Below are 23,213 nucleotides of genomic sequence, written 5' to 3'. Positions count from 1 at the left end.
CTGCATTATATGGCACCTGCAGTTGTGGGAAAGTGTGTACATCATCTGCACATATCACGATTTTACAGTGTTCCATCAAGTACAGTGCGCTGAGTGTGCTCCATTGCTTGGGGTGGCTAGAAGTTAATTGACAGTTCAGCGTAGACATCCTTTTGATTGCCTTAATGGAAGCCTGCATGCTACGTGATGTCCATGCATGTTGAGGCAACCCAGGTGGTCAAATATATTCCTAGGCCCACTGCGATAGCATTTTTCGTAGTCAATTGGCAGCTTTGGAATGGCAACCTCTCAGGTGTATCTATCTTACTCTATTCTGCTTTGCTGCTTCAGCTAGTGGGCAATGCCAAATATGATATCTTTGTGGAAGATTGGTCCCAATTGTGACTTCTCGTTGGGATGTCTCTTGGTCTTACTATCTGCATTGCTGCTCCGAAGCATGCAGTGTCAATGCTCTGCACACCATCGTGAACAGTGCTGTTAAAGTTTTCGGTGCCACTCCTGGGTAGGTCCTGGTCGAGCAGCCATGCCAGTCACAGGCAGCAGTGCAGCATTCCGAGCAGCCCTTTGGACCAGTATGGACCGCCTGGTGGATAGTGTCTGTCAAGCCTGCTGTCAGGTAGGTGCATCGTCAAGACATCTGGGTCGCCAGGAAGCGGACATTGTTACTATACAGTAAAAGCTTGTTCATTCGAACTTCACGGGAGCAGGGAAAAAGTTGGAATTATCGAATGGCCTCGAAATGTGCCGTATTTACTCGTGTAACTCACTCACCCCCGATTTTCGCTTAAGAATTTGAAAAAATAAAAATAGTAAAAGAAAGTGTGAGTCGTTGGCACTTCCCTCTGTTTCGCACTGTCACATCCACAATGCATTTTTTGGTGCGCAGTGATAACAACACCACGTGTTTACCTTATGTTGTTAGCTCTAGCAAGGAGGAGAAGCGAATTTGATATAGTGCCAGATACTTCCGGTTGTGCAAGCCTCATTTTCAGAATGTTCGCTTTATTATGTCATGGGCGATTAGGGCGGCCGCTGTCTACTGCCACTTAATCATAGGAACGTGCGAAAGCAGCAAACACCTTTTGAAGCCAGTGATGCTAAAGAGCCAGTGTCATGATCGCGGCTTACCGCGTGCTGACTGATGGGTGGAAGGATGGACGACCATTGCAAAAAAAAAAGAGAAGTTTTTCTCATAATTTGTAGCACCCGTCCGAAGTCATGGCCTTTCATGGGCGTTGGCTGGGACCGCGCTGACAGCACTTATCCATGCTTCCGAATTTACAGGGCTCGAATTAACAACTATTTAGTTGCGAGTTTCGGAGGTTGTGTGGAAGCAAGAGTAGGCAGCCACCACCGCGGCCGCCATTCCCTACCCTTCGGTGCCGCCGGCTGCTGCGCCGGTCATGGTGCCATTCAGGCTTCACCCACTCTTCCATGGCTTCACCTGTCTTCATCTTCTGTCTCTGTTTCGGGTGTGCGCAGCCTCTAACTATGCCGCTCTTTCGCGGATGTGATGTTTTCTTTGCACGTGCTGTGTGCCAAGCCGCCCAGACGCGGTGTCCTGTAGTTGTTTGAATTATCCGTAGTGGAACTAACTCGCATTCGAAATTAACAGGCCTTTTTTATACACAGATCTCTATGGGGACTGGCCAGACCAAGTAGTGTAGTTCGAATTATTCGAAAATTCGAACTATCGACATTATAATGAACGAGCTTTCACTGTATTTGAAAAAGGGGCCTGTCCAGGTTGCACTCAATAAGCGTTTAGCTTTGGCTGGTGTTTTGAATTCTGAACAAAAAGAATGGTGATCAACACTATTGGGCGTGAGGGCATACCGTGGCGCCACCTCTCAGCAGCCCTGCATGACAGACTAAGTGGGATAATGCGCATTGAACTGCTGCTGTGCAGTTCTCTCCTATGCAGTTTAGTTGTGCGCTAATGCTGCATTCACATATTTATTTATTTACACTTTGTTTTGGGCCTCTGTAAGCTTAGTTTGAGATATTAGGCCCACTCATTCAGCAAGACAGCATTTCATCGAGTGTTAGTTGCCGAAGCGAGGGCTTGGCCGACAAGTTTACTTGGATGAGGATGCGGACTGGCCTGCATTGTTATTGCCATTATGTAAGGAACTCAAGCTTCCGTACAACCAGTCAATAGTAAGCTGCTGGTGAATTTCAGTTATAAGAATTCTTTGCTAGAGGAAACAGATCATACAGGCTCCTGACATATGCTGAGTGCCTCCGAATAGTGCCGGTGGAAGCGGTGCCGCTCACCTGCTCTCTTGAACATAGTAGAACAGACAAGTTAGAGTATGGGGAAGACATGGTTTAAATTTTATAGCATTGTGTGAAGAAGTGTTTCCCACGCAGCGAATTCTTGCGCACTGACTACTGTCATTGGCACTCTTGGTTTGGGTGCCCATATTTGTTTTCCCCATGCAGAATAGCTTTGCTGAGGCATACCTCAGCATATCACATGTAATGCTCTATCTCTCATTTATTCACATACTCTGTGATTTGAAATTACATCAGCACTCTGAACACTGCCTGAGACAATTCATCACGCATACCGCTCCCCGTGGCTGCAGAATCTAGTTCACTTCTGTGAAACTTATGTTTTATTGCCTTCAGAAGAATGAGACCTTATGTCTTTTGCATGATCCTTCCTTGTTCTGGGAGCGTGCTGCTCTGTGAAGGCAGCATGTTTTCAATCTTGCCAGCAATAGGTCTTCGTTTGATAAGCGCAAACTAAAACGCACGCGCTGTTTCTTCTGCCTCTACTCACTGAACTATTTAGCACTAACTCCATAGAAGAAATTTTAGCCCCGCCACGGGGGTGCAGTGGTAAGGTGCCTGACTACTGTGCCGGAGTTCCCGGGTTCGAACCCGACCGCCGGCGGCTGCGTTTAGATGGAGGCTCAACGAAGAGACATCCGTGTGCTGTTTGATGTCAGCGCACGTTAAAGATCCCCAGGTGGTCGAAATTACTCTGTAGCCCTCCACTATAGCTCCCCTTTCTCTCTTTCTAACTTTCTCTCTCACCTTGCTTTCTTCCCTTATTGTGTGGTTCAGGTGTCCACAAAAACAAGTGTGACCGATACTGTGCCTTTCCCTTCCTGTGAACCAATTAATATTGTCACATTACAATATTACATAACAATATTATTAAACCTTGCTTACTGAAATGTCTGCTGCACACACTCGCTTCTTTGCCCATTCAAATCTTAAATAAGGAAGATTCCGTGAGCTTATTTTTTGGGTAGCAATGGGAGCTTGCGTTGGGTTTCGTCACATACTTCCAGATACAGAGCAATAATGGACCCTCGCTACAGCTTATATAAACTTCAGTAATCGCAGCAATGATGAAAGATCAAAAAGTTCAATGCTGGCACTTGTTATATTAAGAAAAACTACAAGAAAAAATGCGACTATATTAGCGTTTAAAATGCGCAAATTTAATTTAAAGAGTAGTCATGTGATCCCGCTTGCTCCCCTAGGTCGAAGCTAGCGCTGTTTGCTCTAGTGGTGGCGCTCGCGCCCAATTGTCATTGCTGAGATGACCGCCTCTCTTTGTGTTGCCGCACTTAAGCAATGCTGTGCTGCTATGCTCATATCTAACTGGCCCTTTGTGTTGCTTGGTGTGTTATACTTGCTTTTTCTTTTACAAGTCATTCTTTTTCCCTTTGGTTGTTGCACTGGAGGATATTTCTTGCCAGCTTATTTGATCTTTTTCATGTGGTTGTGTAGATTCAGCAGCTGGAGCATGTGCTGGCCAAAAAGAAAGATCCTGTCACACATGTGATCTTCCTTCAGGAGCTGCAAAAGGTGAGCTTCACTTGCCAAGATTCTAATGTGGCTGTTGATGCCCAAAATAATTTTGCTGAAAATTATTCTTAGCTTTGCGAGGCTTCTAACCTAGCTTAACCTATCCTAGCTTAACCTAAGCTAGCTTAATGTAGCCTAGCCTAGCCTGAACTAAACTCATCTCAACCCAACTGGACCGCACTGAGCCGAAGGGGGTCAGAGTTTCATCGCTTAGCCCCACATCCGCACTGTTTTCCAACATGGCATTTTACATGCACATGCCAGATTCAATGGCTCTGCACTCTCCAAAAACATAATGAAAAATTTGCCTGCACATTATCCCATTAGTAAATATTCTAGAACCATGACTAAAGCTTGCGCTTTGTCTCCACCACCCAATAAAAAAAAAAAATAAAAAAAAAGGATAAGTTTACGTACAACAACTTCACTAGAACAAGATTCGACAAGTGCTTAATACAGTCAAGCCCACTTATAACAGTATTGAAGGGCCATGGAAATATTGTTATAAACGATAATTGTTATATGTAACTGGGTTAGGCCGAAAAACACACAAAAGAAACAACATTATAAACTACACATTTAATGAGGACGAGGCACCTTACACTTTTTATTTCGTAGCGGGAAGAAACCCGAATCTGTAAGCATTGTCTGTTTCACGGCAATCTGCCCGACATCTTTCTGCAGGGCATCCAACTGCTGAACGCAGTGCAGTGGAAGGTTCTCAGCAAAAACAAAATCCCGCAGGGAGTCAACCATTCTCAAAGCCGCCTAGTGAGATGCAACCTGCACAGGTTCTGGTTCATCATCGTCGCTTCTGTCACTATCCTCAGTGCCAGTGACTGCTGTGACTATGGCCTCGTCTGTCAGCTCTTCATCTGTCGCGACTGTGTTGTCCGCATTTAAAATTCCTCAAGTCCTGACGCGTCACCGTCCCTACCGCTCACTGGGGACCAAATTTCAGTCATTGCTGTGTCGGCAGGAGCTTTGCGACCTTCTGCGTCGCCAGCATCCCCAGTGAAGCCCGCCTTCCTGAACCATTTCATGATGATGGAGGAGCTTACTCCTGCTCATGCTCCGGAAATGAGCTGCACTGCCATCAGGAGCGAAATCTTCAAGTCTGGCGCCTGTCCGCGTTGTCGGACAGAAATGTTGAGGTTCAGCACGAGCCTGCTCAAAAAATGTCGACGATACAGTGCCTTGAAGCAAGCAGTCACATCTGCATCTACAGGCTGCAAGCCTGCAGTGGTGTTAGGTGGGAGGAAAAAAACTTACACATGCGAGAGATTCTGAGCTGGTTGGTGCGCAGTGCAATTGTCGAGCACCAGTGCCAACCTTCCTGCCTTCGTGTTGCATCCACTTATCAAACCGACCAGCCACTCGCGGAAAGTTCGCGTCATTCATGCTCTCTCGTTATGACGGTAGCGGGATCCTCGGATCCTCGCAGCGGATCCTCGCAAAACGGGATCCTCGCAGCACTACGAAAGCAGCAGGGATTCTTGGATTTTACTATGACGAAGGCAGGGAACTTGTTGCTGCCATCTATGTTGGCACACAGAAAAATGGCCACATGCAATTTGCTTTGCTTGCCGCCCTTATAGGGATCGCCTTTGACAACGTGCATCTTTGACGGTAGCATCTGGAAAAACAGCCCAGTCTCATCCCCATTGTACAAGTCCCGGTCCGCGTATGCTTCTCGGATGCAGGGCAGTGTTTCCTCAAGCCGCTTCTGCCTAGCGTCGACATGAGCGATCCTGGCTCACCCACGACTGCCTTGTAGACAATCCCATGGCTCTCCTTGAACCATTAAATCAAACCACCACCAGGCTGGAAATCGATGTTGCGTGGGAGGTATGCGAAGTGCTTTGCCTTCTACTCTAAAATCAGGCCACTAATTAGCAGGTTCGCTGCACCGGCGTTCAAGAACCACTGGTAGATCGCCTTTTTACGTCTTTGTAACTGTCGTTCATTGCATGGGCAGCACTGGCATCGCTTCCGTTCTCAATCTTGAGCGCGTTGTGTATGATTGTTGCTACTGTTGGTTGTGTCAGCTCGTACTTGCGCACCAAGTTGCACACTTTTACTTCGTCCTTGTACTCACCATACCATCTTCCGTTTAACTTCTAGCGGTATTGCCATTCACTTCCTCTTCTGCGCCGGTTGTGTCGCACTTCCTGAAGGAGGATCCTCCATTACTGTTGACGAAAAATCCAGGGCCAGCAAGATCGTGGCAAGAATGATGGCTCACTAGGAGAACCACGTTAGAAAGACACGTGCACGAACGCTGCTGCTGCACGCTTGCCACAAAACATGTGCAGCCACGAAGCGGGAGCCTGGACAAAGCAAATATGGGATGATAGTGCAGCGCATCACGGTCAGGGCACCCTCGGAATGAGCTGTTCCACCGTGCAGAGGCAGAGAGGATGTAAGTTCTCTAGGCCACGTGCGGTCTCGAGGGGGAGTGCTCAAAGCTCTCCCTCAGAACTGCCGTGCCTAGCAGCGCCTTACGCCTTCCCTTCTCCTTCTCATGAGGAAGTGCTCCATCCTCCCCCACGTCATCGTGGCATGCAGGCTTCCTCGGCGCACCCGACCAACGCATTAGCTCGACGCGCTGTGTCCCGATTCCTTTTTTTTTTTTTAGAGCGCAGCTCTTTGGCGCTCGTTCCTGCGTTTCGCGTCATCATTGGCGGCGGTGGCGTTGTCCCTGTAACCAGCTCCGCAGCTGGGGCAGCGCGCGCTCCTTCCCCCACCCCCCTGCCGCTACCTCCGTGGTGGCGACCGCGTGTGTTATCGGATTGCTGCGCGCGCTGTCTGCTGTGTGAAGCTGTCTTGCAGCTTCAGGCTACTTCCACAAGGTTCCTGTTTATTGACAGCTGCATAAGAAAGAGGAGCAGCTAAAGCTCGGTAAAAACCAGCAGGCATATTCCTTCACCAGGTAGATTTTGAGGGCATAGCAAGGCATGTGTGGGTGATTCGTCGAGCTGACACTTGTATCTCTCCCCCATAAGGGCATGAAAGGTTTTCTTTTGTCTCAAGACAACAATTCACTTTTGCCTGTTTGAAGTGAATCTTTATTTTTTCCGAGTCGTCGTATCATTATGCAGATCTTGTAGTGCTTTTATAGGGCCATGCCATCTGTACTTGCACTCTGTTCAGATTGAATTTATTGTTATTATTTTTTTTCATTTCAGAGTGGACACGGGGACATTCTTCGTTCCTTCTGGCTTTCTCTCGCTGAGATGTTGTCCGATGAATTGGCAAAGGCAGCTGCCGGCAAGTGGTGCTTTAACAACATCATGCTTTTCTTTCTTTCTCTTTTTTGAAGCGAAAGTTTTGAAGTATGCCAGGTAGTTCGAGCCATCAGGTATGCACGCTTTCAACCTTCAGGGAAATTTAGAGGCTAAACTTCTGAAGCCTGGTGGTCGCAGTGCGACTTTGGGCCATTGTCCACCAAGTGGCCCGTGACCACTATCAAGGTCATGTAAGGTGCTGTCGGGTATGCACGATTTTCACCTTGAGAGAGATTTAGCGGTCAAACTTTTGTGTTAAGCCTGGTGGTCGGCATGTAACTTTGGGGCATAGACACGTAGGCCACCAAGTGGTCTGTGACCACTGTCAAGGTCAAGTTCACACGAGGTGATGTCAGTGTCACGTGGAAGTAGAGGGCTCTTTGACGATTCTAAATAGGCGCCCTGGAGCTCCTGCCTAGGTTACAACACTGTGCGAAATGGAGGAGGACGGACACCCTGCTGCAGTAGTGCATCAGAACGCGAAGAAGGCATGTCGGAATGAGGCCGTGAAATGGCGGCATGTCGAAGAGACCGATGAAGAACGGGCTTTACGGTTGGAGAAACACACAATGTGTTTAATGCAAGCTTGGCGATGAGCTTAGGTATGTACGTGAAGCTTTTGCTCCCCTCCAGGGCTAACCAAAATTACACCACCAGCAAATTTTTTTTTTTTTTTTTTTTCTGAGTAAACTTTGATCAAGATTTCTGCCCAAGGGGCTAGAATTTGCACATGGCTGACGGGAGGATGGGTGTTCTTCCATGGCCCTTTGCGAATAATTTGTTGCTACTACCTGCACAAATAACAGGATAGTGCCTCTTGGGGTCTTTGGCCAGTGTGCATAGTGTTAGTAAGTGAACCATATCAGAAAAAAAATGTAACTTTTGCTGTCAAACCTTCAGATGTGCCTGCACAGATGCCACACACGTGTGAAATCAGGCAGCTTACATCTGATTGACAAGGGAGAAGTTGCTCATTAAATTGTCGTGATTATTATGGGCTGTGGATGGTATCTTTAAAAACATTTGTTTTCGATTATGGTTACTGTCGAGATTATTAGGAAAGAAGCCTCTCTTGGGACATGACTTCGGTAGTCATTTTCGCGCAGGTGTACAGCAGTTGCGAACTTTGTTGTGCAAGATCTGAGGTGGCAATAATTAGTCGAGCCGTGTCACTTTTCAGCTTGCGCAAACTACTGATTGAAAATTTCATCCTTGCAGAGTCCACATTTCTGCGGCAGGCATTTGAAGGCGAGTACCCCAAGCTGCTGAACCTCTTCAATGGGCTCTGGAAGCGGCTGGACCAGATTGAAGGCCAGGCTCCTGCCAGCTCTGACGGAGAGCCAAGTGGCCACTTCCTGGGCCAGGGTGACTTCAAGTAGGTGCCACGTTTTTATTGAGGATGTGGTATTTCATCACTCTGTGTGTTGATAGCTAAGGCCCTTTTAAGTGCAGCGCTAGATGGCTAGTAACCGACCGTGGTTTCCTTAGTGCCTTCCAAGGGAAGCAGGTGTTCTTTTAGAGCCATTGTTTCTTTGTGCCGTGTTTTAAATGAAGAAGAACGCTTCTTTACTATTTTTTTTTCAGATGCTAGCCTTGTTCCTTGACAGGGCATAATTCAAGGGCTCACTTGCCACTGTCAGCAGTGAGCTGATAGGAATTAGGAGTGTCTTGCAGTACAGCCTAGCAACGATGGCTCTGCCAGTCAGGCAGGACCGTGAATTCACATGCAACAAGAAAGCTGTAAGTGGTACGTTGACTAGTAGGGGCAGTGGGGAGCAAAACTCTCATATACTATGGGAGCTTTCCCTTGACTACCACGATGCCCGGTGTTGAGACAGCCAAAGAGAGGACATGTTTTAATCTGTGGGCATGTCCAAAGCGGTCCTGCTTATTGGAATGCTAATATTTAACATTGTCATGCCATTCGGGCATCAGAGCTACCCACTTTCAGCATGTGTCGTCTCTGCATGCCGTGTCGATCTGCCCGAACATAATTTTCCTGGAAATAGACTCTGTCCTGGTCTTTCTTGACAAATTTCTGTCAGAATCTCACGGAGCATGTTTGGGCTAGATGGCAGCAAGGAGCATGCCTTGTGGCACAGCAGCAGAGAATTGGTCATCGGTTCATGGCATGTTTGTGGCACCACCCGCAGACCACACAAACGGTATTGCTAGCAGTGTGCTGCGAACACGTGCAGTATTGATGTGATGAAAGCATGGCCGTCCAACTCAAATGCAAGCTGATGTGTTACAGCTTGTCGGTGGAACACGTGAGAAGGCAAAACTAATTAGCACTAGGGATATTTTTTTAAGTTAATAGCTTTCTTTGAACTTTGTCTATTCACACCACCTTGTGAGTCCTGACGAGTCTGAAATAAATTGGTCAATAACTGCAGCCTCTTCATGGTAGCCTTGTATAAATAGACTTGACAGAGTTTGGTCGAGTTAGCCTGTCGAGTAAAAAACCAGTTGTAGGGTTCATATGTATGCATTTGGGTTGAGTAAAGTAAGCAGCGGAGCGAGTTAACTTGCCTGCAGGGAGCAGTTTAACTCTCTTGACCCATTTGTCTAATATCACATAGACATTATCAGGTCAGGGAATCAAGTTATGATGAACTCTGGGATCAAAAAAGCTTCCAGCGTGGCTTGGAGCATCGGTGAAATTGAATGCTTTCTAGCCCTCATCAGTGATAAAAAATAATGAGCGGAACTCATGATAGTAAAAGGCAACAGTGTCAAACATGGGCAGGAAGCTTGCATAATAAGTGAAAGTCTCGACGCTAGGCGTCGCTGCTATATACTCACTAGAAGCGAGTTCATCTAGACACTAATCAGGTCTTACCCGACGCTGGCTCGACACTGTACTGTCGAGTCCATGTATACAGGGCTATTGCACAACATCAAATGTTGCTGCGCTTTCAAAGCAAAACAGCACAACATAAACAGCCTTAGTTCGAAAAAGACAACACTTCACAACAACAGAAAGCGTTTGTTTCATATATAATCTTTTTAAGACAAAAGCCTGTCTTGGCTCACAGGCTGTGGAAATATTCGCATGGATTTACTTTAAAGAAAAAATCTTTCTTCACCGCGAATCGAACCACTATCTCCGGCCGAATGCGTGAACCACTATGCCACACCAGGCTCATGAGAAACCGATTGCAATTCTCTTTGTCTGTGCAGCGCTGTGTTGTTGTTCTCTTCCTGTGTCTTTGTTTTGAAGTGCGCTAGTTTGATTTCCGAGATGATTTACCAACTAGCCCGTTCTTCCACTCTTTGTCTAGGATCAGGATGATAGTAGCAATGGCATTGATGATGCAGTTAGGGATAATGATAATGACGGTAGTAGCAATAATATTAACACTGCGGTAAATTGTAATGATATGGTGATAATATCAATGACTATGACAGTGCATTGATTTGATAATGATGATAGTAGTGATAGTGATGATGATGATGATAGCGATGATGCAGTTAATAAAAACAGTCCTGTAAAGTGGCTTTCGCCATTTCTGCTCTTAAGCAGACTTTAGCGCAGTCCTGTAATTTTTTGTCCTGTGGTCATTTGTGTTGTGATGTTTTACTGCTAAAATATGGATTACCAACTACCTGCGCACCAAGTCTTGCTGAGGTGACAGATTGCTGACTGAACAAATAAAGAAGAGCTACATGCTTAGAGCTTCTTTTGGTGACAAGGTCACATGAGTGCAGAACTATTATGAGGCACTCGGAAATGCATCACCTCGTAGGAGCTTCACTGTTTTTGAGCTGTTCTGCTTTGCTGGTGTATGTGCAGGCTGGAAGACGCTCTTTGTGGCACCCTGGCACCACTGGAGAAGGCGTACCTGTCAAGATCTCTGTCGCGGCTCCTAGATGCAGTCAACGTAGCCCTCTCGGGCAGCAGCCATGAGAGCCGCCCTTCGCAGGATGACCTGGATGGCATCCTTCGAGCTATCTCCAGGTCCAGTGCTTTCTCACTTCAGTGCATGTAAAAGAGAGAGTTTCTGAATTTTCTGAGTAGCTAAGGGGTAGGGGTTTACTATAGGCACCGTGCTCATCTAACTCTGGAGCGACATGTGTGCCACTCACAGTGGCGAGCGCGTCCCTGTCATGAAGGCTAGAGCAGACGGCAGCGCCAGCAGTGCTGTGCGCATCGTCACAAATGAGCTCTGCACCTCCTCCTCGGTCACAAATGATACATAAAAACAGCCGGACACACGGCTGTGTTGTAAGCTGCAGCAATACTTGCATGAATTTGCCTGCTGGAACAAAATTTTGCGGCTTCCCAACATGGCATTGTGAGACAGAATGACGGCAGCATTGGATTTGCATTGTTCATTGGGAAAACTAAGCTTAAGCTCTATTTCTTTCACGCACATCATGCTGTAGAAGTAGGCACTTGTTGAAGTCTTAAAATGTGCAAAAGGGACGTTTCTTGCCATCTGCCGTGCATGCTGGACATACATAATATTGGATAAAGTCATCGTAGATTGTTCATTGCATGCGCGTAGCAGAGTATTCTGTTTATCTGTTTTTATGTTTACCTCTTCAGCAAAGATGGCACGGATTGTGTGCTTTGGGGGGTGAAATCCAAGGTATGCAGGAGCCATTTTGTGGAAAATGAAAACCCGGACGAATAAGGGCACCCATCCTACAGCCCAAGTATTTTCCCCTCAGTCTACAAAATAGCGAAATTCCCCAAAAGCATGAAACAGCACAAGGTAGACGTCACACAAACGAGCAGAGACCATAGCACGGTGGCCTTACACTGCAAGACATTCGAACACTAGAATGGCTTGAAAAAATAAAACGTGCTGGGCACAGAGCCGCACTCACACAGGAAACTCTTGCCGGAATCAGAGTATGCGCAAGGAAACATAAACCTGTACCCAGGATCCCTTCCTGCATATCATGTTACATCCGCGGGCTACTTTCAGTGAGCCGACGGATGAATAATCGGGGGTTAAAAAAAAAGGTAATCTGCAACTCTCATGCATCCTGTCCCTTTTCTTTCCACCGTCGGCAGCTCAGGGTGCTTAAGATATTAGATACCAATTTCCGCAGCCAGCAACATTCCTTTACTTTCTCTTTGATTATGTTTAATAAACTACCACCACCACCACCAAGAACTCGCTTGTAGTTACACCTGATGAAGGAACCGAGTAGGTTCCAAAACGTCGTATGCTTTTCTTTCCTTTTTTGTTGCCATTCCTGTCTATCATACTTTAAGTTGCAAGAATGTAGCGGTAATCCGGGCCGGTTGTTACATTGCATAAAGCTAGCAGCGCAACAGTCAGCATGGTAAAAGTCAGCGGATAAATATATTCTTTAGCTCTAATTTGATGAACCCCGCCGGGGTGGCGCAGTGGTTACAGCGCTCGACTACTGTTCCCAAGGGCGCGGGATCAAATCCCGGCCTCAGCGGCCACTTTTCGATGGAGGCGAAAAGCAAGGGGCCCGTGTGCTGTGCGATGTCAGTGCACGCAGCATCTCTCGTAGCCTGAGTCGCTTTGGGACGTTAAACCCCACGAACAAGACAACCATCTAATTTGATGGTTTTCGATGGCAAACTGATGCTTGTCTGTGCAACGCACCGGGCTGTTATTTGGACCTCATCATACGAAATTATCTCCTTCATGTCCTGTACATGGCCTGCTTCAAAAAACTTCATTCCTTTCCTGATGTTTGCGCCTCGAAAGAATTTTCTGCCTCATTAACAGCTCCGAATCCTGCCTCTACAATCAGCGGCACACCGCTAGCTGACTACAATCCTGCGAAGATGCGGAGGGAGCCTTCATGACTGGGACAAGGAACGGGCCGTGTGGGGCGCTGAATGCAGCCTCTACGTTGACGGCTCCTAGCGGGTGCAGGGTGCCGATAGATTCTCGGTGATAGTACTAATCTCATGGGTCACGAAAAATATTTGCATAACCCGATGTTTACATTGTCAAAAAATAGGCAAAATCCAAATGCTGAAGTGTGAAGAAGGCTTGTACGGAATCCAGTTTATGGCTGATGGTATTCATTTGTTACAGTGCATTACCTCTTTGTGCTCGTGGTGTGTACTGCGTGGCTGGCCTACCCACCTAACTGTTTTTGTGCTAGCGCAGCTAAAACAGCTGATCTCTTGTTGAAACCAAAATAAGGCTGCTATAAGTTGTTGCAAGAGTTCCTCTGGGAGTATTTCGAGGCTTCTTTAAATGGACTATTGCATTGCTAGGGGCAGCTCATGAGACACTTTGTTGTTTCGTAGGTGTCCATAAGAGCTCCATGCTTTGAACAGTGAAATGAAAAACATTCATATTAGAATGTAAGCATTCAATGTTATGGCTTCTAAAGCTCCCGGCCTTGTTCCTTGATGGAGCTTATTCGCTGTGCGTGCAGTGAGTTGCGAGTGGCCTCAGTGGACGGCCGTCTCTGCCGCTTGGTGGCCAAGAATGTGGCACAGGCCGTGCACCAGCTGGCTGCCCGGTGCGAGCAGCTGGCTGCCCTGGAGGGTGCCGAGGCACTGCAGGTCAATGGCCCAGCCACCCAGGCCCAGCAGTGCAACGCTGCCCTGCTCCACCTGCTGCACCTGTTTCAGACACAGATGGACACGGTGAGTAGTGCTACGTGAGAATTCATACTGACAGCAGGGAGGAAAGCAAGGGTATGGTTAGGGCAGGTTGGGCAGAGGCTGAGTAAGGGAAGTAAAAGAGGGAGTTTTTAAAGAGCAGTATTAGGGCGGTGTGTCTAACTTGTTCAAGGCCATTTAATGACACCATAGCCTCCCAACAGTGAGGCTTATACATATCTCCGAATTAAGGGGGTCAAATTAATTACTTTTCAGTTGAAAGTCTTGGTCATGTGAGACAGGGAGCAGGCAGCTGCTGCTACGGCCACCATCCACTCCTTCGGAGCCCCCAGCCTCTGGGCGGGCATTGGCGGCAGTGTGGTTTTTACCTATTCTTTCGTGGTTTTACGTGGTTTTATCTTCTCTCCCCATTTTGGAGATGCTGCAGCCTCGTGACTGTGCCGCCCTATTGTGGGGGTGTTTCTTGGGCGATATGCTGGGCACCAGGCTGCCCAAGTGGTGCACAATTCATTATCCATGACGGAACTGTCATGTTTTCGAATTAACGGGCTTTTATTAGGAGCTCGGCTGGGCCAAGTAGCACAGTTCAAATTATACAGAAATTCAAATTAGTGTACTTTCATTGCATTTAGTAGTGTAGTTTTTTTGTGCATGATTATACGCTGTTGCACTGCATTTTGTTCCAGTTCTTATCTGGCAATTCTCTTGAGTCACCCGAGGCTGCTTCCATTGTGAGAAATTCTCTAAAGGTGAGTGCGATTTCTTCCTACTGTTGTTCCTGACACTTTCCTTGTCCGTCACTATGGCTGCAGTGTGTAATTTCTCTTTTGTTTAAATTGAAGGGGTGAGCATGGGCAAGTTCTTACTGCCATTTGAAAATACAGTTGCCAACATTTTAATCCAGCATTGCATGTTTTAACGACCCAGTAGGCTGAAGCGTAAGTTTAGGGCTCACGAGGGTGCAGAGCACCCACATTGGGACGCATGCTTGCCAAGAGTGATTCTGAGCACCTAATATCTTTCATAGTTTAGGGTATGCAATGCCTTTGGATGTATTCTCAGCATTATTTGAACTTGGTATCAGAACTCAGAATTCTGGCAGTGCAGATGCCACAGTTGAGGCTGAAACAAGTGCCTAGCCTTATGTCGAGTAAGATGTGAATCTCCCTCAGATGTGTGTTTATAATGTACAAAGGAAAACATTCCTTAGCCTTATAGCGTACAAAGAAAAACATTCCTTATCCCTCCGAGCTAGATTGGAACTTGTTCTGGCATGGAACCTATAGCATGCACTCCTCACAACTTACACCTATTGGCCGTCGTCGCTGCGAGGCTGCATAGGGTATTTATAAAGGGTACCGTATTTACACAAATATAAGGCGCTTTTTTTCCCTTCCTTCATTGATTCCCTTATGGCACTCAAGCTAGCACTAGCTTACTGTCAAGCTGCTAGGAGAAACCAGCTTTTGGGTGCCTTTAGGACTGCATGCTGCCTACGGGAAAAGTAGGGGTGGTGATCAACGTGGGAAGAGGTTGGCTCGGTTCATTGAGAAAGAGAAAGCGAGGAAGATGTTAAGTAGAATAAGGAAATAAAAGCAAGGTGCAAGAGCAAAGGAGGGAGCAGCACGAAACTCGGAGCTGCGGTGGCACATTGGGGAAAGAGGTTGGCTCGGTCCATTGAGAAAGAGAAAGCGAGGAAGATGTTAAGTAGAATAGGGAAATAAAAGCAGGGTGCAAGAGCAAAGGAGGGAGCAGCACGAAACTCGGAGCTGTAGTGGCACATTGGGGATGGCAGCAGCTGGTGCATGGCAGAGTGCCAAGGTAATGCGTCGCAGGCTTTGCTGGGATCGACATTGTGCACTTTTGTTAAACGGGTACCTCTCAAATAATATCTTCGAATTCGTTGCTTGCATAACTGTGTACTGTAGACTTTTATTTTTTTTTCGAGCACTTGGCTGTAATTGGCTTGAAAAGGCCTAATTTGTGTTACAATGCTGTATAGTTTTTTTTTCTTGAAGTTGCATTATTTACCATATTTATTCACAGCACAAAAATCTTTAATCTGGCTTCACTAATGCGAAGATATTAAGGATAAAAAATAGTGCTCCTGTTCTCCCTCCAACTGATTGCACATCAAAGTGCAAGAAAAAAAAAAGAAGAAAATGGGTTGCTACTGCACCCTGACCACATAATTTGGGGAAGCTCAGTGAAAAGGCTTGCACATACTCCCCACTGTATGTCAGGAGGGCAGGGATGGTTAAGAATGCATTCTAAGGCGTTCCTAATCAGTAGCAAGGAGCAGTTTTTAAAAATTTTCTGTAAATTGTGGCGCCCATTCAGGGGTTTTAAATTTGACTTAAACGCTCATGGCTCGCCTTTAAAAATTTGTTGCATTGAACTCACAGGGGTTCTCAGACTGACTTCTGCTGAACCCAGGCAGTTCATGGGCTGTTTGTGGGTTCCGCGAACATTCACTCTGGCCTGTACTTCCTTCCTCTCACTTCTCCAGACACAGTATCTGGTTTACTAAAACATATTTTAGAGCATTGGATCTTACTATTGCAGTTTCTTGCGTTGATACTGTCTACAGCATAGACTTCGGTAGCGTTCTACTACATTTCTCCACCGTCATGCATACATTTACAGCACTGGTGAGACAGTGTGGAAGGGCCATGATACATAAGGCGATGCATGCTGAGACTGTTTACTAACGTTATGTTGAAACGTGCACTCATGTGCATAATTATTGGAGGTGTACGTGGGATGCACTGCAAAACCCAGCTCGGACAAAAAAAAAAAAAAAAAGGAAGCGCTTGTCTCGTAAAACATTTTAATGTGGTCAATGATAACTGGGCAAAATTTTGGTGCCAACCAGCCATTTAGGTAGAAAGCCAGCAGCGCCTGCCAAAATAGAGAAACAAAAGGCGCCGCCATGCTGTTGCCAGAGCAGGGGGTGGCGATAGCCTATGAGATCCAGACAGCTTGTTCAGCACACAGTGGGATGGGAATGGAGGGAGAGATAGGTAAAAAAGAAAAGAAACTAATTGCCAAAAGCAAGAAAACAAACGGAATGCTTTCAGAAGTGCACTGAGTGAGAAAATAAAAAGCAAAATGGGTCCATTCACAAGCAACATGACCTGTGACAAAAACGTTTTGTGAACCTCTGTTTTACAATGTGACTGTCGAAATCATTTCAGGGTTCCAACTCTTTTGGTGCCCAAGAGTGTGTTTAATGTCATTCATAATTTACTGAGTTTGCCGCAGCTTATTTTCCCATAACAGAAGTGTTCTCCCCACCTCATTGCTCACGTAGTAAAGTGCTCATTCAATCAAAGTAATATCCTATCATGTACCAAGTAATATATTTGTAATTCGCCGTCAGGTGGGGCATGCCTGTGAGGTTTTACAAGTTGCAGTGCAATTTTTACTGATAGCACTTCAGATGAACACTGAGAAGTGCACTATCCCATGAGTTTATTATGGCTGTATTCCAAATTGCTGAATAAAAATCAAATGATATTGCAGTATGAAATCGAATCTTTAGCATCTCTGAGAGGGCTAGCAAGAATAAAATTCCTCTTCAACCTCTGTTATCACACGCTCCATATGAATTCGTCGTATTTTCAACCCTCATCGTCTAGAGTTACGAGGCGTCACTATCCTCATAAACTAACTCCTGTATTTGCCCGCACAAACCAATTCAAATATTCATTTTTCCCAACGACTTTAACTGAGTGGAATGGTTTGCCTTCGCATGTGTTTAAAGGTACAAATGTCCTCTCTGCAGTTCAACAATTTTCGAAGCAGTAACGTCTGTTTTTTGTTACTTCTCAAAATGTGTTCTTGTTCTTTCCTTCTGCTTTCTTTTTTCCACGGAAAAATGTAATGTGCATAGGTGTGTATAACGATGCTCGATTGTGCCCTATTCCTGCCAGAGCCTTTTTTTTTTGGCCTGCAGTATTGTATAAATAAATATAAATAAATAAATAAATAAATAAATAAATAAATAAATAAATAAATAAATAACTTTGCATGTATGAATAAAGCTTACGAATAATGTTAACATGTTCCTTTCTAGGGTACTTCCTCACCATGGTGTACAGTGATGTGTGGCAGCGGCCTGGAACGTATAATGGCATTAACATATTCGAGGCACTATCTACCTAATTTTGATGCAAGGGATATGTGGCGCAAGTTACTAAGTGGCGCTGCTGTAATTGCTGTGCAGACTGTGGAAGCCGTCATCCAGAGCATTGTGCAGCCACTCCTGAATGCTGTGAGCCAGTCTGTCGAGGCCATCATCCTCACCATGCACGAGGAGGACTTTTGCACGTAAGCATTATTTATTTTCTTTTTTTGGACGTATTTGGTTATTTCAGACACTTTCTCAGTGCTTTAGAGCAGTTAACTAATAGCTAGCATGGCCCAAGAGGAAGTCGTTTGTTTGCGTTCATCTTGGGAACGAATGACTTGTGCCCTACATTCAAGATTCCATACAAAGGCAACCTTATATTGAGAAACATATCAGTATGGGTATTGCTCGTTCCTGTATAAATTAGCACATCTGAGGGATCATCAGACCAATATTATAAATAGGACCTCATTAATGGAAATTTTTTAAATGTTGCATCATATTAGAGCATGTAACCACAGGTTTTCAAGCAAGTTATTGGACTGCTGTAGGCATGAGGAGCTATGCAAGGCCACTCTGAGAAGAAAATATTTCATAAATTATTGCCTGCAGCTGTTGTCTAGCACGCAGCCTTTTTCTGCTGCAGTTGCTCCTCCCTCACTTAGAAAGATGTCCCAATATTTTCTGACCATTTATAGAAGCTATAGTGGTCCTAAAAATTGTTTTTGTGATTAAAGAGCAGAATGTGTCTAGTTATGTGCCATGTGCCACAATACATGGAACTCACCACTCGCGTTGCCAGACTGTGAGAACGTCATTGCTGTTTGGTGGCGCTCTTGTGGCAGTGCTGGAATTCTTGTTCTTGAGTGTGCACAAGTTTAGAAGTTTAGAGTTTTCTGTGAGAATAAAACTAAACAACAGTGCCAAACTGTTACATTCTGTTTGTAAGAGTTTCGCTGTATTTGTGTGCCACCTATTGTTTCAGCCAATATCTGATGCTTTTCTTTATTGGTACCTCCTTACAGACAGACAGTTGTGGCATCATTTTTGTGTTGTCTTTCCATAGCTGTTAATAGGGTACCATTTGGCTTCGCTTACCACATGCTGGCATAGTCTGAAATCAGTTCCCAAGATAAGGTCATTCATTAACCCACTGGCTTTTAATGACAGAGGGTTTCCATTCAGCAAAGAAAGAGGTAAAGTGGAAAAAGACTGTGGAATGCCGTCCGCCAGAAAAAATGATGGCTATCACTGAATAATAATTAATGACGCTGCATAAGAATCATCTTGGTTGTGCTTTGTAGCTTTAATGCCACATTGCAATACTTTTCCACTAAGTTCACAAATACTATTTTTGCGGAGAAGTATTTCAGACAGCAATTTTTGGGGTGAGTATGGCATCGAGGAGAGGCAGGAGTCTTCAAGGGTACTGAGATCGAAGCGGTTCGTTTTGCCAGCGACAATAATTCAGATTGCAGTGATCTAGAGTTTGTAGACTGCTTGCAAAGCAGTGGTGGTTGACTGTGACAGCAGTCCAGTGGTGCTTCACTGCAAAAAAAGTGTGGGATGCATTGACCTTGAAGGCCAACACCTGACTTCGTTTCTGGCAATGTTAGATGCAATGGATTTCACCGTTTATAGCAGCTACGATCATACAGGAAAGTGGCTGAAATAAAACTGTCCTACGCGGACTGGAAGGTTGATGTCGCTGAACCGATTGATGAAGTGTCCTGCTGCCTAGATACAAGAGCAGAGATAAGCCAGCAGGATCTCCATCTCTAATGCGCTTAGAGATCTGCAGATAGGCCTATTTTATTGGACAGATACCTTCTATTGTCATGAAGCAAAATCCATTAAACAGATACGTCACCTGGAAAGCCCAGGGCAAAAAAAGCAAGAATCATTGTGAGTGTGAAAAATGCAAGAATTCATATCACATGCCTGAACACTGAGATTTCCACATATGAAAAATTTTCTAGGTTGCTATGGTGCATGTTCGGACAGCTGAATGAAACATTATCCTGCTGTGACATTTGTAGTGCGAGATATTGCAGATTGTTTCCAGCAAAATGGGTCACTCTGGGTGCTAAAATTGGACAGCAGTGTTTGTTGCATTGGAAACGTAAATGAAACGGCAGGAACTAATGGGTTAAGATAAGGCATGTTCTTGAACTTTGGTCATAATAGTGCATGTAGTACTTTACCAGTCTTCTCTGTCCCATCAAATATGCTGCCACTGCGCATGGGATAGCATTTAAGTGCATACAATTGAACCTGGATGTATCATACCCGGCTATTTCACATTACTGGCCATGCTGAACACAGACTAATCTCTTGAAAGTCCTGTGTAAAAGTAGAAGAAAATCACTTAGTACACTAAACGAAAAATTTTGCTGTTAAGAAACTTTATTATAAGTTTTAAAGCTTTATTATTTTTGTATCAGCTCCCGGGGGATTGGAGAGGGATGCTAACAAGGTTAGCGTTTGGTGAGCAAAGTTTCGAAGATCATAGCACATTTAAGGTAAAAGTCAATGCTAGCTCACATTTGTTTATTCATTGTGGGCATTACCATCTCATGAAAAGTCAGAGCTTTTCTTTCAAGATGGAAGATGCCCTTGCAAAGCTGGAACTGACGCTAACTTCAAAACAAAGCTGCTGTGGCCTTCATGTAAAATAATACGAAGTAAACTCGTGCACCAGTGGGGTAATAGCCAGTGTTTTGATCTCTTCGCCCACGAGTTGGAAAAGCCTTCATGCTTTATAATGTAGTGCTTCTGTAAATTCAGTCGGTCAATTCTGAACCCACGAGAAATTATTTCCGGCGAGCAATAGTTCATGTTTAATTTAATGGCCAACCTCCACTTTTCAAATGAACTGTTATCCCGTTCACCTTAACCTTCATAACAGACCAGTATTCTTGAAAGCAAACCCACTGAATCAAATCTTTTTATCTCTTCGTACTGTAATAGGGCATTTATTGACGCTCAGATGGAGAGCTGTGAGGAGATGACCTTGCAACGGCGAGCCCAGCGTACTTCTTCTTTGTCTTCGTCGCACAACGCACTGGTGCATGTCGATGGCTGAAGTGCTGACTATCACAGTACATTTTCCTCCCGGGTAAAAAAAAAGGAGCCATCCTGGCGACTTATGGCGCGGAAAGCACAGCGGGGTCATAGAATGGCTTCAATCGGTTCACGTGAACTGTTTCACGGCCACGGCGACGCAAGTCCGCAGAGGGCGTGACGGGCTCAACTACGTAGTTGACTGCAGATGTTTGCTGGAGGACCCTATATGGCCCGTGGTAGCGAGCAAGAAGCTTCTTTGAAAGGCCAGGGGTTGTGGAGGGCACCCAGAGCCACACCAGAGAGTTCGGGAGATATGACGAAGCTTCGCCGGTATCACGGAGGTATTTTTGTTGCCACTGATTTTCTGTTGTGAGAGAGCGGGCGAGCTGACTGCATTCTTCTGCGTACGTGACGGCATCGGATAGCGGGGAAGATTCGGAAACGTCAGGACGGTAGGGAAAAAGTGTGTCCATAGTACAGGGTGGTTCGCGCCCGTAAAGAAGAAAGAATGGATAGAATCCAGTAGTGGTCTGTGTCGCGGTGTTTTATGCGTAAGTTACAAATGGTAGAACTTGGTCCCAATTGGAATGGTCGGTGTTCACGTACATAGCCTGCATGTCACCGAGAGTGCGGTTGAAACGTTCTGTCAGTCCATATGTCTGAGGGTGGTACGAGGTAGCAGTGCGGTGTATGATGCGGCATTCTTTCAGGAGAGCCTCAAGAGCGTCTGATAAGAAAACGCGTCCGCGGTCACTGAGCAGTTCGCGAGGGGCACCATGGCGAAGAACCAGGTTTTTCAGAATAAAGGCAGCCATGTCGCGTGCGGAAGCAGAGGGCAATGATGATGTCTCAGTGTAGCGGGTCAGATGATCCACTGCCACGATAATCCAGCGGTTGCCAGCTGAAGTTGTAGGAAGGGGACCGTATAGATCTATGCCGACACGATCAAACGGACGGGCAGGACAGGGCAACAGCTGCAACGAGGCAGGAGACTTGAGAGGAGTTTTTTGGCGTTGGCAAGACTGGCAAGAGCGGACAAAATGGCAGACAAAGCGGTACATTCCACGCTAGAAGAAGCGTAGACGCAAGCGCGTGTAGGTTTTCAACACTCCGCCGTGGGCGCACTGGGGATCAGTATGGAAAGCAGCACAAATTTCGGCGCGGAGATGACGGGGGATGACTAAAAGCCACTTCCTTCCATCGTGAAGATAATTGCGACGATAGAGCAGCCCGTCACGAATTGAAAAATGGTGAGCTTGGCGGGCAAGCGCCCTAGGCAAACGACCTGGAGAGTGACTTGAAAGAAAGTCCAGAAGTGTAGATATCCACGGGTCGCGCCGCTGTTCCGTGGCCATGTCGATAGTGGCAAGCGAAGACAAATCGTAGGCGCAGATCTCATCAGACAACGAAGAGGGAGACAGCGGTGAGCGCAAAAGAGCGTCCGCGTCAGTATGCTTGAGGCCTGAGCGATATATGACACGAATGTTATACTCTTGGAGGCGAAGAGCCCAGCGAGCAATGCGGCCGGACGGGTCCTTGAGGGACGCCGGCCAGCACAGAGCATGATGATCAGTGACCACATAAAATGGTCGGCCATAGACATACGGACGGAATTTGCCGATGGCCCAAATAATGGCCAAGCATTCTCTTTCCGTAACAGAATAATTGGACTCTGCCTTGGTCAAGGTGCGGCTTGCGTACGCCACCACATAGTCTCGGATACCAGGTTTGTGTTGGGTGAGAACGGCGCCTATCCCAATACTGCTAGCGTCAGTGTGAATCTCAGTTGGCGCATTCGGGTCGAAGTGGCGGAGGATGGGAGGCGAAACCAAAAGACAGCGTAATGTGTTGAAGGCGTCATCACAAGCAGGTGTCCATGCAGAGAGGTCGGAGCTGCCGGAGAGGAGCTAGATGAGAGGAGCAATAATAGAGGTGAAATTTAAGATGAAGCGGCGAAAGTAGGAGCACAGGCCGATGAAACTTCGTAGCTGCTTCAGTGATTTTGGGCGTGGGAATTCGGCAACTGCACGAAGTTTGGTGGGATTGGGAAGAATGCCATCCTTAGAAACGACATGACCTAGAATAGTTAGTCGGCAAGCAGCAAAGCGGCACTTCTTCAGATTCAGTTGGAGGCCGGTGGTAGCGAGACAAGTGAGAACGTCCTTCAATCGGAGCAGGTGGGATTGAAAATCGGTAGAAAAGACTACGATATCATCGAGATAGCAAAGACAGGTTCGCCACTTGAATCCACGAAGCACAGTGTCCATGAGGCGTTCAAATGTGGCCGGGGCGTTGCAAAGCCCAAAGGGCATGACGTTGAATTCAT

At 46.1% G+C, this 23,213-nt stretch overlaps 1 protein-coding gene across 1 annotated transcript in view; it reads left to right on the top strand.

Annotated features, from left to right (window-relative positions):
* Positions 1 to 23,213, top strand: part of fws (Conserved oligomeric Golgi complex subunit 5 four way stop) — a 46,106-nt gene that overhangs the window by 6,709 nt on the left and 16,184 nt on the right. Inside the window, exons 7-14 of the mRNA XM_084578193.1 lie at positions 507 to 616; positions 3,751 to 3,828; positions 7,017 to 7,098; positions 8,334 to 8,490; positions 10,912 to 11,076; positions 13,500 to 13,713; positions 14,376 to 14,438; positions 17,918 to 18,021. Coding sequence (XP_084434319.1) covers positions 507 to 616; positions 3,751 to 3,828; positions 7,017 to 7,098; positions 8,334 to 8,490; positions 10,912 to 11,076; positions 13,500 to 13,713; positions 14,376 to 14,438; positions 17,918 to 18,021 — 973 coding nt within the window. The remainder of the gene's footprint in view (positions 1 to 506; positions 617 to 3,750; positions 3,829 to 7,016; positions 7,099 to 8,333; positions 8,491 to 10,911; positions 11,077 to 13,499; positions 13,714 to 14,375; positions 14,439 to 17,917; positions 18,022 to 23,213) is intronic.

This window comes from Amblyomma maculatum, chromosome 9 (genome assembly GCF_055883805.1).
Source record: "Amblyomma maculatum isolate TAMU_Amacu chromosome 9, ASM5588380v1, whole genome shotgun sequence".
NCBI classification, from domain to species: domain Eukaryota; kingdom Metazoa; phylum Arthropoda; class Arachnida; order Ixodida; family Ixodidae; genus Amblyomma; species Amblyomma maculatum.
This window is presented reverse-complemented; position numbering and strand designations above follow the sequence as displayed.